The 14,545-nt window shown below is 33.1% G+C and overlaps 1 protein-coding gene across 1 annotated transcript; it reads left to right on the forward strand.

The window, feature by feature from the left end:
- The first annotated feature begins 2,901 nt into the window (after window positions 1–2,901).
- Window positions 2,902–4,970, forward strand: LOC111402782. The gene is made up of 2 exons (XM_023031115.1): window positions 2,902–3,790; window positions 4,063–4,970. Exons 1-2 carry the CDS (start codon window positions 3,181–3,183, stop codon window positions 4,695–4,697), a joined length of 1,245 nt encoding a protein of 414 aa, XP_022886883.1. The 5' UTR covers window positions 2,902–3,180; the 3' UTR covers window positions 4,698–4,970.
- Window positions 4,971–14,545: the final 9,575 nt, after the last annotated feature.

Below are 14,545 nucleotides of genomic sequence, written 5' to 3' on the forward strand. Positions count from 1 at the left end.
TCCCATTATTGTGATATCTGGCCTCAATTTTCTATTGATGATGAATCTTCTATTTTTGAGAGTTTAGAACCAACTAAAAACGTTGGAATTGGAATAATGTGTATTTATTTGATTTTTATAAAGTTAATATGGTGATTTATCATTTAGTTGGTGCATAAATTTTCCGAGACGATCTGCCAATCTTAGGTAACATTATGGTAAAAGATAAATGATATCTTTTCTAGTTTCTAACTTGACTATACTGATGTATACATTTAATTACATATAAAGTATGTGTTGTCGAAATAGTTAATTTGTCACGTCCAGAATCAAGTCTCATAGGTCATATATTAACATATGAAGGCAATTGATGCTATACAAAGGTTAGCTTACTGAACTTTGGCTAGAGTAAATCCAAATCTTGCAGCATATCCTACAGGAGCAAGATTTTCAGTCGCCCAATAAACTATATTTTATTATATCAAACTTGATGACATATATTTAAATTTAGTATTCGACACTAGAAACCTAAAAAACACTTTTGTCCTACAAAAAATGAAATAAAAAGGTTGTAATAATCAACATGTGGTACTCCCACTAATCGAGAACACGCTCAATCAAGGGGAAACTTTTCTTTGCTTAAGCAATCTTCAGTTTCCGAAATAGTAGTGCTAGCTCAAAGAACGGAATTAGTATAAACACTATATCGATTGTATATGGATGTACATCATCAAGTTATTACTAATAATAACCTGAAATCCACTTTAAAATGTCAATAGTCATAACAATATCAATAATTCTATAAGTACAGGAGTTTTTCACAGATTTTATCTGTCTCCCTATATATAATCTAGCTATCTTCATGTATATAATCTGTGAAAAAACCCTGTATTTATAGCAGAATTCTAACATATTAAGTTCATTCTAACAAAAACAGATCATGTCACGTCCAACTAGTCTATAAAGCTATCCAAATAAATAATTAGTGTAGACTAAGAAAGTTCTGATTTTCCACCGTTCGTTTCATGCTCCTCACGCCACCTCACATCGACAAGGGGTTGGACTTGAGGGTTTTCATACAACACGTATCCATCGGGTTCAAACTTGTCCGGACATTCTTAAAATATAAACATCATCAAACAATGATTAGAATTATTAGTTTGTGGACGAGGCGTTCTAATAGTTTAGTTTATGTGAAAAAACTATCTGATGCATGTGGGCAGATACTACAAAGACATCCTTCTTTTAGTCATCTGCCTTAAGTTCAGATAAAGAATAAGAGTTACGGTGTACAGATAAAAAAGTGTTCTTTCTGACTATTTTCGTTAATAGTTGAAATTGATATAAAGGACTAACTGCGCATTTAGTGGCGGGTTGTAACCCCGACCATAGGATTAGGGCAATAGGGCTTCTTGAGCTGTCTCTTTCTATTTCAACTAGCAGGAAAAATGCATCTATTCCTCAGTATTTAATGAATTAGTTGTATATGAATGGGGCTCGGGCCCTCATTTTTTAAGCTCGGAAAATCAATCCTTTCTATAAATATCAGTACCACGTGGCACCTTTGAGAAAACAAGATTGGGTTGGACTTTTCGGAATTTTAGTGGTTATTGCTTATAGAAACTCGAATATGGCTAGAGATAGGTTAGTAACTTGTTGATCGTTGTCCATTTACATCTCCCCGTCTACCAGCAATATTTACCTTATAACTGAAAATCAGACACGCACCATCATTTTTAAATTAAACGAGTAAGGTTGACACTTAGTGCCTGATTGAGCCTCATTTTTTTTGTCAAAATATATTTTGAAATAATATTTTATTGAAGAGTGTGTAATTAAAAAATAAGAAAAAATTCTAAATTTGCATTTAAAATTATTTTATAGGAGAATGTGTACATGAAAATGAGTTTTGAAAAAAAATGAAATTTTGAAAAAATGGGGGCCAATAAAAGCTTAGGCTCTATTTGAGCCACATTCTTTCAAAAAAATGCATTTTCAAACAACGATTTGATATTATTTCAACTACACATTTTCAACAAAATAATATTATACGTAAATTCAAAATTTTTTCTCATTTTTTAACAACGCATTCTTCATCAATATACTAGTCCAAAATACATTCTTCTAAAATAATGTGGCTCAAACACACACTTAATATATAACAGCTAATAAACTGTACATGACTAATAGATTCAGTTCGTCCAGAAAAAACATACCAAGTGAATAATAGATGTTGCATTCTTGCTTATTGATATTTAGGTCGTTACTTTTTAATTTTCATGATAAAGAAGTGTTATTGGACACAAACGGTCCTAAATAGGTCAAATTTTATGGAACGTAAAAATAATACTATTTAACTTAATTTCCTATCTTATATTTATTTTTGGAATTGCCATTCAACACCTTCATACCATCAGTAGCCTTTATATAGCCCTTTTTGGTACAAATTAAGCCCTTGTTTGAGCCCATTTTTTGTGAAGAAAATGAATTTTTGAATAGTGTATTGATGGGAAATGTGTGGTTAAAAAATAAGAAAGTTTTTTTGATTTGCGTATAATATTATTTTATTGAAAAATGTGTAGTTGAAATGATGTCAAATTACTGTTGAAAAATGTATTTTGGTCGAAAAATGGGGCTCAAACAAGGGCTAAAATTTATATTTTAATTTAAGTCAAAATCAACAATTCATTTCAGTCATACATTTTATGAACCCCATAACTTTTCAACCACATATTTCATCAACTTCTATCAAAATATACTAAAAATCTTATTTTAATTCCCATCAAAAGGAGTATATTGAAGTTTCTCTCTATATATCTCTCTATTTCTCTCTCTCTATCAATCTAGGACCATAACCTTCCAAAGTGAATAGCATTACTCTTCCAAAATTATATTTTCCTCCGATCAGAAATTTATGACGCATATTGGTTTTAGTGCAAATATTGTATCATTAGAAGTTGCCAAAAATTAAGATTTACATGCATATATTGACCAACTGTGTCTATGTCTAGTCCAAGAAAGCAACAATTAGCCTTAATATGTCGTTTTTCTCTGCTAATTTAAGAAACTAAATATGGAACAAGAATTCCTTACTTTCATTGTTTGTTTTCTTCTGATTCTGATGCTATAAATTTGGGGTCGACTGTACAAATCCATTTCAGAATTTTAAGAGAAAGAAGGCTCTAAGCAAACAGAATTGAGATGCCTGCAGTTTGGTTTGCTTTGAAGAGATCTTTGCAATGCAAATCAGATCCATTGGACGTTTATGATCCAAAGGGGATTGGGAATCTGGGCCATATATCGACCAGAAAATCAGGCAGTGGACGGTCAGGATGTTCTAGGTCTATTGCAAATCTGAAAGATGTAATTCATGGAAGCAAGAGACATACAGAAAAGCCACAAATTTGTAGTCCAAGATCCATTGGAAGTAGTGAACTTTTGAATCCAATAACACATGAAGTGATGTTAAGTAATTCAACTTGTGAACTAAAGATAACTGCTGGATATGGTTTCCAAGAAGGTGGTGGCGGCGGCAGTAGTGGCGTCGATGGTGGTTTGACGTTTTTGGGCATGCTGAAGCCGGGTACTCCGGGCCCGGGGCGACTGAAGGGAAATAAGCCTAAAGGATTGGCTAGTCCTATAAGGACATTTAGTAGCCTTTCGAGGAGGACTTCTGGATTTGGGGTAATTCCCACAAGGCCTAGGGCCTCTTATGGTGCAGATTCTAACGTGGCTTTATTTTGCCATAAATGTGGTGAGCAATTTGGTAAATGGGACGCCGTCGAAGAACATTACCTCTCCAAACATGCCGGTAACTTGTGCTTTCATGCTTTCGTCGCATAAGATTAATCATGTAGTCGATCAAGAAGAGTTGCATCTAGTAATCTTTCTTTTACTTTTTCTCTTGCACATGATTTCTCCTGTCACAATTTTGTTGCATTAAGACCTGCATATTGCCAGAATTCTCCTTGAATCTATACAATTGATCAATTTTGAACGTAATTACAAAGAAAAGGTTGGAATTTTATTTTTTAAAATACTTGAAAATTTCAAATTTTAAAATTTTTCAAAATTTCGGTGCAGTTACTGAACTTTTTGAAGGAGAGTCCTCAAGAAAAATAGTTGAAATAATTTGCCGGATGAACTGCACAAAGCCAGATAGCAATTGTGGTGGAATTGAGAGGATTTTGAAGGTCCACAACATGCAGAAAACACTAGCACAATTCGAGGAGTACAGAGAATTAGTTAAGATCAAAGCAAGCAAACTTCCCAAGAAACATCCTCGTTGCCTAGCCGATGGTAATGAGCTTTTAAGGTTCTATGGAGCAACTTTTGAATGCAATCTGGGCATCAATGGCTCCTCTAGCGTTTGTACAGCGGCTAAATGTCCTGTTTGTCGAATTCTGAGACATGGGTTTTCATTGAAAAGAGGACTAAATGGTGGTAATGCTGGAGTATTCACAGCTTCGACAAGTAGTAGAGCATTTGAATCAATCCAAGTATATGATGAAAATCCTTATATAAGAAAGGCTCTAATAGTGTGCAGAGTTATAGCAGGCAGAGTTCATAGGCCATTAGAAAATGTCCAAGAATTGGCTGGTCAATCAGGATTTGATTCATTGGCTGGGAAATTAGGTCTCCATTCCAATATTGAAGAACTCTACTTGCTTAGTCCAAGAGCTCTCCTTCCTTGTTTTGTGGTAATTTACAAACCATAAGTAGATATGGATGAAATTTTCCAATCTACCTTACCAAATAAGCCATAAAAGAAAGTGTGAGCACTTAAGTCATATTTTAGTAAGTTTTGTGAATGCAACTATTATTTCCAAGGAGAGCGTGACATACTGATCGTTGGATTTGCTTAATCTAAAAGACACGATTATTTGTCAAAAATACTAGTCAAATTCATGTGTAGGATGAACGTTTCCTTATTTCCAGTTATCCACTGTTTTTTGTTTACATTTTGTAGACTTCTGTTTATAAAAGTCATTTTTTTTCGTGCTACTTTTCACTTTTAAGTGGAAATTGTGGATTATTTTGTCAAAATAATAAATGAATGTACCGTCATTGGGTATACTCTTTTGATGACAATTTTCTAATTCACTTCTTGGGAGACATAAATAGGGACTTGCATTTAATCCCCCAACTTGACTGCTTGTCAGAGAATAGTTCTAATCTCATCCGACTTTGTGAGATAAACATGTTGCTCGACTGGACAATATAAATGACAATTTGTTTCTCATTTTTATTTATTCATTTTTATTGAGTCTAATACATTAATTATGTCACTAGCGCAAGCATTAAGCAGTGGACGAATTTCTTATTTATCAATTTTGTCGTTTCCAAATCTTATTTAGTAATGTCCATTATACTAACATGTGGTGGGGAATAGGCATGTTTTCGATCTAATAATTTGACCTAATTAACCGCCTTTGGTTAAGATGTTGTTCGTTTGGTGACGCCGGGTAGGATAGTGATTATCCTATTGGCTTGTTGTAGCAAATGATTCGCAAGAAAAGAACGACAGAAAACGTCCAAAAAATCAGAGAAAATACTTTGAATTCAACTCAATATTATTAATAACGCAGAATGATGAAAACTAATCCACAAGCCGGGTTAAATAGCTGCGAAATACGAAATTATGGAAAAATTACCAAAAATGGCAAAATCCCAAAATTATACCAAAATAAAATATTAAGTAAAAGAAGTAAGTTGCCAAAAATTTGGCTCAATTCGAGTTTTCTAACATATGGAAAAAAAGGAAACGAAATATTACCATAAATAGTAAAAAATAATTTAAAATTGAATTTTGGAAAGGAAAATAGTGGATTTTGGACTTGAAATTGACGTCCACCGAGCAGAGCTGAGTGGCCACGACGTGCGCGCCGAAGAGAGCTTTCCGAATTGGGGTCATAATAGCGATTCCGATAACCATAGCAAAAGTTATGGCCAAATTACCAAAAACGCGTCAAATTCCCCCAATTATGGAAATAATGGTGATTCACTTTCCATCTTTACGCCGATTCGCCATCTCATGGTATCTCAGCGCCATCATCGTGCTATCTGACAAATCAGCATCACTTGACTTGGATCCTCCTGCATCATTTGGTTTACTTGACAAGAACAATCGAAAATAATTACTTATTAAGCTACAGTAACCAAAAGATTGCAAATGGACAATCCGTTTACTACTATTATGTTGTTGTTTTATTCGATTGTAGGTGTAGATTTAAGATAAATTCAACTAATAAAAGAATAACTTAATTTGTTTAATATAAAATTATAGTTTATGCAACTTATATACAAGTGAGTGAACGACATTAAATTATATTAAATTTTTAGAGGTATTATATAACAATTAATTATTGACATTTAAAATATTTTTATAACTAAGGGCATTATTGATAAACGGGAAAATATATAATGTAGGGGCTGTTTGATACAAGCCAATTTCATGTTTTGTTTGATGAGGAGCAAAATTTTCTATGGAATTGGTTTTCCACCCTATCCCCCATATAACTATTCTTCTTGGTTTTTAAGGAATTTGTTTTTCTTTTGTTTTGGTGAAAAAGTGTTTTCCGCTTTTCTTTTTTTAATTTTTGGCAATAGAAACAAATTTTATTTACAATTGTAACAAATTTTATATCTTTAATTGATAATTTTCATGAACAATAAAGTCAAACGAACATTAAAAGGTACAAAATTTCAACATTTTCAAGTTGAAAAATTATACCAATCAAACACATTTAATTGACAATTTTTAGTAAATCAAGTTCTAGGCAATTTAATTCCCTGAAATTCGTTTTCTTTTCACCCAAATTTCATTCTTACAATCAAACAGACCCTAAGTAATTAGAATTGTTTTGTATGTATGAATGTGTTACTATGCTTATGTTTCAAATCTTTTTTTTTTTTCAAAATTCATTTTCAACCACATATTCACCCATAAATACGTGAAATTCAAAATTTTCCTTAATTTTAAATCACACATTCTAAAATAAATAAAATAAAATAAAAAAATCACGATTTCAAACTCTATTTTTCCCATAAAATTTGGCTCAAACAAGACTATGAATAGTGTGTATCTATGAATAATTAACGGGTATAGTTGATCTTAAATAAATTATATGTAAAATGAGAAATCAAATGATTTTCACTTATCCTTACTTTTTTTTTTTTCCATATTTTTTAGATAAACAAAAAGGTAAAGCACACATTACAACGAAATTTAAGTTGGTCATTGAAGTTTAATGTATTTTTATATCTATTACAAAAGTTAGATTTTATTTCTAAATTAATCGCTATGTTGTGTTAGATGGTCGAACTAGAGCATGTTTGACAAACAATTTATTTTCTTATAAATTGGGAACCAGCAAATTGTGGACAGCTCGGAAATGAGATGAGTTGAGAATTCTCAGCTTATTTGACTTATATTCTGAAATTATAAATTTTGATTTATACAATTTATGAGATCTCGACTTACTCTTCTTATTAAACATGCTCCTAATATGATCAAATAAGATGTTACAGCTCAGAAGTGAGATAAGTTGAGAATTGTTTGCTTATTGGACTTATAAGCTAAAATTATAAATTTTGATTTATACAATTTATGAGATCTCGACTTACTCTCGTCCTAATATGATCAAATAAGATGTTACTGCAATGTAGAGATCCTTGAAAAGCACAATAGTGAAAGTCCTTATTTTGCTGCGTTGTAGTGACTATTAAAAGTATAGAATTGGCCATCTAATTTAATACATTCCAAATGTTTTGATTTTCAATGTAGGAAAATGATAAAATAATCTAAAAAATAAATAAAATTAATAAATGTTTTTTGTAGTAGTAAAATTAAATGTTAAATATAACAAACTTGTTGAAATATTTCAAAATTTTAACTTTTTAAATCTATAGATGCTCCTCAAATAATAGAATATGCTCTTTAAAAATAGAAAGTTTCTTGGAGATACTTGTAGTTTTTGTTTGGACTCTATTAAAATATGTTTTTGGAGAATGAAATGGTGATTTTTTGAAGAATGTGTAGTTAAAAAAAATATGAATTTACATGTATTATTATTTTATTGTCGAATGTATGATTAAAAAGATGAGGGATGCAAATGCATTAGGATAAAACAAAACCCAAATAGGGACTTAATCTATTCTACCAATAACTTAAATAATGGAGAAATGAATGATTGTTTTGATCATGCTTAAAAGTTGTTTGATTAAGAAGTCGGTAGAAATACGAGCTAAAATTTTTGTTGGAGACCCACAATTTCTTTATGTATTTACTATTTAGAACTACAAAAAATAGTTGGTCATAATATTTAAAAGCATGTCCAAACACGTGCAGAAGTGAAAAAATAAAAGTTGAAAGATGGGAATAAAAAAATGATAATTAGCACATAACATTTCTACTTTTCACGATTATCATAGAAAACGTTCCTACCTTCCTTTTTTAGTATTCTTACCCTTAATTATACCTTTAATCACGCAAAACATCATCTCTATCTTATTTCTCAATATACACGAAATTTCACTCTCCTATATCTTATTCAAATGAATTGGTTTCGGGAGCATTCCGCCAGTTTTTGGCATCTTTCTCTTTCAACCTGATTCACCGCCTATGTGCCTATGAAGAATGCCTTAATAGTAGTCTGCGCAAACCACCTTTCCTTCCACACACGATGTGGGGGGAACAAACATTCTAGCTCGCACACTTCGGGCTAGATTATTGAGCTTTTATACTATTAAGTCATGGCGAGTCAAACCTATCCAATATTTTGAGCTTCTGCTGACAATTCAACCGCTATTTCACTTCCACATGATAAAGCCTCAACAATAGTATGTACAACTTTTACATATGTGGTCCACAATCTCTCCTTATCCAAGCTGTTGGAAATATATAGAGGAATGAAGAAGTGGCAACAAAAATGAAAATGTAATCACAAGTTGAATTAATATCCAGAAATTTGAGGAAAATAAAATGGAAGGCTCGAACGCGTAATCACTGTCCTCAAACTATATTTGCCTTCTCTCGGGATTGAATGAGATGTTTAAGGATCTTTGGCAAACGATTTGTAGGATTATAACAAGCCTTGTAAAGGATCTAGCACCAAAGCATAAGTGCGATCCTCCAAAACTTTAAAAACACAAAGAAGAAATTGAGTATGAATATCAATCAATTGTTTAATCTTTGATTTTGGAATGAGTATTGATCAGAAAAAATGTTATTCACTTTTTTTGGCATTAGATTTATCACCTATTTATAGGCCATCACCAAGTGTGCACGAAATGGTGCCAAAATAGGTTGAAAAGCCACCACTTTAAAGTTATAATGGTAGAAAAACTGCTCCCAACAATCACAGAAAATCACCATGCGACCACATGGAGTAATTGAAGGGCCCCTTTAAATCTTGGTAGATGGCCATGCGGACCGCATGGCACAAAGTTTGGGCCTCCGTTTTTTCTTTATATTTCCACCGTTTGGTTTCCACACCGATTTTTCTTTGGCTTCCTTCATGTTGTTTCATTCCATTTTTATTCCTTAATTGAATTTTGAACAACAATATAACAATCCCCCACTTGTTCAAAAATTTCAATAAAGGAATCTCATACTCTAATCATACGATACTCATGCATAAGGACTAGATATCTTTCGATTTGAATCTAACCATAGTGCAATCCAAACAAAGTAAAGTCAAAATCAAAGGTAGCCGTAATTTTGAACCACTTATTCCATATGATAATACCGGTCCGAACACACACACGAGTACTACGTGTTCTCAAATTCCTCATATCTCGCTTAGCGCTGTTATGGCCTTGCACTCATCCTATTCCACACACTTTTAAGGGAGAAACTCCAACTCTCACTTGAGGCGGCACCACCTCGAAGTTTGTTTAGGTAAAGTTCTTCCATTACCTTTATTACTTTTAGAAGTACTTGTGTTTTAGCACTAAACTTCATTAAGAGCTTTAATGTTCAACTCTCATTTCAGTAACAACCAGCATTATTTTATTTAGAATAGGGTCATTACGGATTTTAATAATGCTGTGACAATTCCACATATCGAATGACTTGTTTTTACCCTTTGAACCCGTGAATTACCTTTTGAGTAATGATAGGTAGGGTTGCCGCCATTGGTGGACATTTATTTGAAAAGAGTTTCAACCCCATCCTACTCAAAGTAGATGCCACTAAATCTCTATTTAGTGGTTTAGTTAAAGGATCCGCTAAATTCTCAATTAACTTTACATAATTTAGAGAAATTATTCCATCTTTGATTAATTTCCTTATGTAGTCATGTCTTAGACTCATATGTCTAGACTTTTCATTGTATACCTTATTGTATGCTTTCGCTAACGTGGTTTGACTATCACACATGATAGGTATTGAAGACATACTTTTCGATCCCAAAGGTATCTCATAAAAGAGATCCTTAAACCACTCAACCTCTTTCTTGGTATCCGATAGTGCAACAAATTCAAATTCCATAGTCGAGTGTGTTATGCATGTTTATTTCTTTGATTTCTAAGAAACATTACCTCCTCTAAGAGTAAACACCCAACACGAGGTGGATTTACTTTCACCCGTGCTAGATATCCAACTAGCATCGGTAAATCCTTCCAATACCACCGGGAATTTATTATATTGTAAGCCCAAGCTCTTGGTTTTCTTTAAATATCCAAGAACTCTCCCAATGGCCTTCCAATGATTATTGCTCAGATTACTAGTAAACCTGCTGAGTTTACTTATTGCATAGGCTATGTCCGGTCTTGTGCTTTGAACTACATACATAAGATTCCCTATAGCACTTGCATACTCCAATTGAGCAATCGTCATTTCACTATTCTTTACAAGAGTCAAATTTGGATCGATTGGGGTACTATATTCCTTTAAGTTTAAGTGTTTGAACTTATTTATCACATTCTCAATATAATGTGATTGACTCAAATAGTAACCCCCACTAGTTTTTGTGACTTTGATACCCAAAATGGTATCCACATGTCCAAGATCTTTCATTTTGAATGTGGAAGATAGAAATCTCTTCGTTTCTTCTATGTCGTCCATGTGATTACTCATAATCAACATGTTATCAACATATAAGCATATAAATGTCACATAATTTTCACAAACTTTGAAATATAAACATTTATCTACAATATTATGCTTAAACCCGAATGATATAATTGCTAAGTCAAATTTCTCATGCCATTTCTTAGGTGCTTGCTTCAATCCGTACAAGGATTTCACCAATTTGCATACCTTATGTTTATTTCTGGGTAGGACAAACCCTTCAAATTGTTTCATGTAGACCTCCTCATCGAGATCTCCATTAGGAATGTCGTCTTGACATCCATTTGATGAACATGCAAGTCATATATTGAAGCTAAAGCAAATAATATCCTGATCGATGTTATTCTAGCAACCGGTGCATAGGTATCAAAATAGTCAATTCCTTCCTTTTGTCGATATTCTTTGGCTACTAATCTAGCCTTGAAGGTATTTAAAGATCCATCAACATTATATTTTCTTCTGAATACCCATTTACATTCTATGGGTTTGGATCCCGGTGGTAGATCGACAAGCTCCCAAGTGTTATTGGGCATTATCGAATCCATTTCATCCTTAATTGCATCCTTCCAAAAGATGCTATTACGCGAAGCCATAGATTCTTTATAACTCTTAGGGTCAGATTCTACTTGTAGAACAAAAGGAATTGTCCTTACAACATTCAACTCATTTCCCTCTACCAAGTAGAAGAAGATAAGTTGAGAATCAATTTCATCCGGTCTCAAAGACTTCTCAACCGTAGTTCTCTTACTTCTTCGTGGTTCACTAGATTCATCAACGTCTTTTGAAGACGTTTCATAACGTGTTCCACTTGCGCTAGGGATATTTTCAAAATTTTCCTTTAATTCATTATCCGAAGACAATGAATCCTCAAAGAACTCCACATCATTGGATTCGATAATCACATTGGACTCCAAATTTAACAATCTATAAGATTTGCTATTATTTACATATCCCACAAAGGCACACTTAATGCCTTTTGGACCCAGTTTGGTCCTGTTAGGATTTGTGTTCTTGCTATAAGCAAGACACCCCCACACTTTGAAGTATCCAATGTTTGGTTTTCTTCCTTTCCATAATTCATAAGGAGAAACCTTAGTATATTTCGAAGGAATTCTATTATGTATTCTACATGAACTCAATAAAGTTTCACCCCACAAATTAAATGGCAACTTAGCATGAATAAGCATAGCATTTATTATTTCTACAAATGTTCTATTTTTTCTTTCAACCAAGCCATTTTGTTCGGGTGTCGTAGGTGCAGAACATTGATGAATAATTTCATGTTGTTCACAAAACAAATTAAATTCATTGGAGAAATATTCACCACCTCTATCACTTCTCAAGATTTTAATTTTATTTCCTAGATAATTTTCAACCTCGTTTTTGTATACTTTAAATATATCAAAAGCTTCACTTTTATATTTTATCAAGTAAACATACGTATATCTAGAAAAGTCATCAATGAAGGTAATAAAGTACCTCTTTCCACCTCTAGTTAACATGTCATTCATTTCACATATATTGGTGTGAATATGTTCTAAAATGTTAGAAGTCCTTTTTACACTTTGGTAAGGCTTTTTGATCATTTTAGTTCCAACACAAATCTTGCATTTATTTTCATTATTTCCATCATATGAGATCAATTCACAATTTTTCATGTGTTTCATGGCACTTATTCCAACATGACCTAATTTAGCATGCCATAATGAAAATAAATCCACAACATAAGCGAAATCAGTTTTATTTATTCATTGTTAATAGTACATAAGTTGACCATTCCTTCACAAGAATAGCCCTTTCCAACAAATTTCCCTTTGAGGGATAAAACAAGTTTACTGGACTCAAAGACACTTTTAATACCCGATTTTTCCAAGAGATTTCTACTCACTAGGTTCCTATTCATATCTGGAACATGTAGCACATTTGTGAGAGTAACGTTTTTCTCGGAAGTGAAGATAATGTCTATACTTCATTTTCCAATCACTTTAGATCTCACCTCGTTACCCATTTGGATCCCTTGGTCTCCAACCACTTCATTATATGTTTTGAATAAAGATTTGTGATATGATACATGTACCGTGGCACAAGTATCATACCACCAGCTGGAAACCTTTCCCTTAATAGCATTTATCTCGCTTATGGTAGCCACAATCTTTTCTTCTTGGATGGAGTTCACTTTACCTTCAGAGGTGTTGTGTTTCCGGTGTATACAATCTTTTGCGTAGTGTCCAGATTTTTCACAAACATAACATCCTCATTTGGTCTTCTTCTTGGACTTGTTAAAGTTCTTTGAAGGCTTCTTCTTATTGGATTTTGCAGGCGGGTCAGATTTCTCAACAGCATTAGCCTTGGAAGTTCCCTCCAAAGAGTTTTCACTCTTGTCACGCAATCGGGATTCTTCCTCAATCCAACGATGTTTTTTGCAATTGTTCCAAAGAATAATTTTCGGAACTATGCATAATTTTCTTCCAGTATCCTTTCCAAGTCCTCGGGAGTTTAGCAATTACAGTCCCTACTTGAAAGGTCTCCGGGATTTCAATCTTCACCGCTTTCAATTTATTGACAATCACTTGCAACTCATGCACTTGGGAAAGTAGGGGGATATTTTCTAAGAATTTAAAATCAAAATACTTAGAAATTAAAAACTTCTTTGTACCTTTCTCTTCCGCCTTATACTTACTTTCCAAAGCATTCTAGATTTCCTTCGTTGAAGTTGTATTTGTATACAAATCATATAAGTGATCCGACAGCGCATTCAAGATATGACCGTAGCAAATCAATGCATCTTCTTGGCGTTTTTGTCTCTTAGCCTTGATTACTTCGGTCTCTTCATTTGTGGGTTCTGGCAAAGGTGCCAATTCTGGATCAAGGATATAAAAAATCTTCAACATCGTTAATAGGAATTTCAACTTGTCTTGCCACCGCATGAAATTCGTCCCTGCAAAACGATCCAATCGAACCAGATCTTGATTCATAAGTTTAATGGTTGCCATGGTTGTCTCGTTCTCCATCGCAGGATAGTATATTTTGAGATTGTTGGAAATATATATAGGAATGAAGAAGTGACAAAAAAAAATGAAAATGTAATCACAAGTTAAATTAATATCCAAAAATTTGAGGAAAATAAAATGGAAGGCTCGAACACGTAATCACTGTTCTCAAACTATATTTGCCTCCTCTCGGGATTGAATGAGATACTTAAGGATCTTTGGCAAATGGTTTGTAGGATTATAACAAGCCTTGTAAAGGATCTAGCACCAAAGTATAAGTGCAATCCTCCAAAACTTTAAGAATATAAAGAAGAAATTGAGTATGAATATCAATCAATTGTTTGATCTTTGATTTTGGAATGAGTATGGATCACAAAAAATGTTATTCACTTTTTTTGGCTTTAGATTTATCACCTATTTATAGGCCATCACCAAGTGTGCACGAAATGGTGCCAAAATAGGTTCAAAAGCCACCAATTTTGAAGTTAATAACGATAGAAAA

Source organism: Olea europaea, chromosome 10 (assembly GCF_002742605.1).
Source record: "Olea europaea var. sylvestris chromosome 10, O_europaea_v1, whole genome shotgun sequence".
NCBI classification, from domain to species: Eukaryota; Viridiplantae; Streptophyta; class Magnoliopsida; order Lamiales; family Oleaceae; genus Olea; species Olea europaea.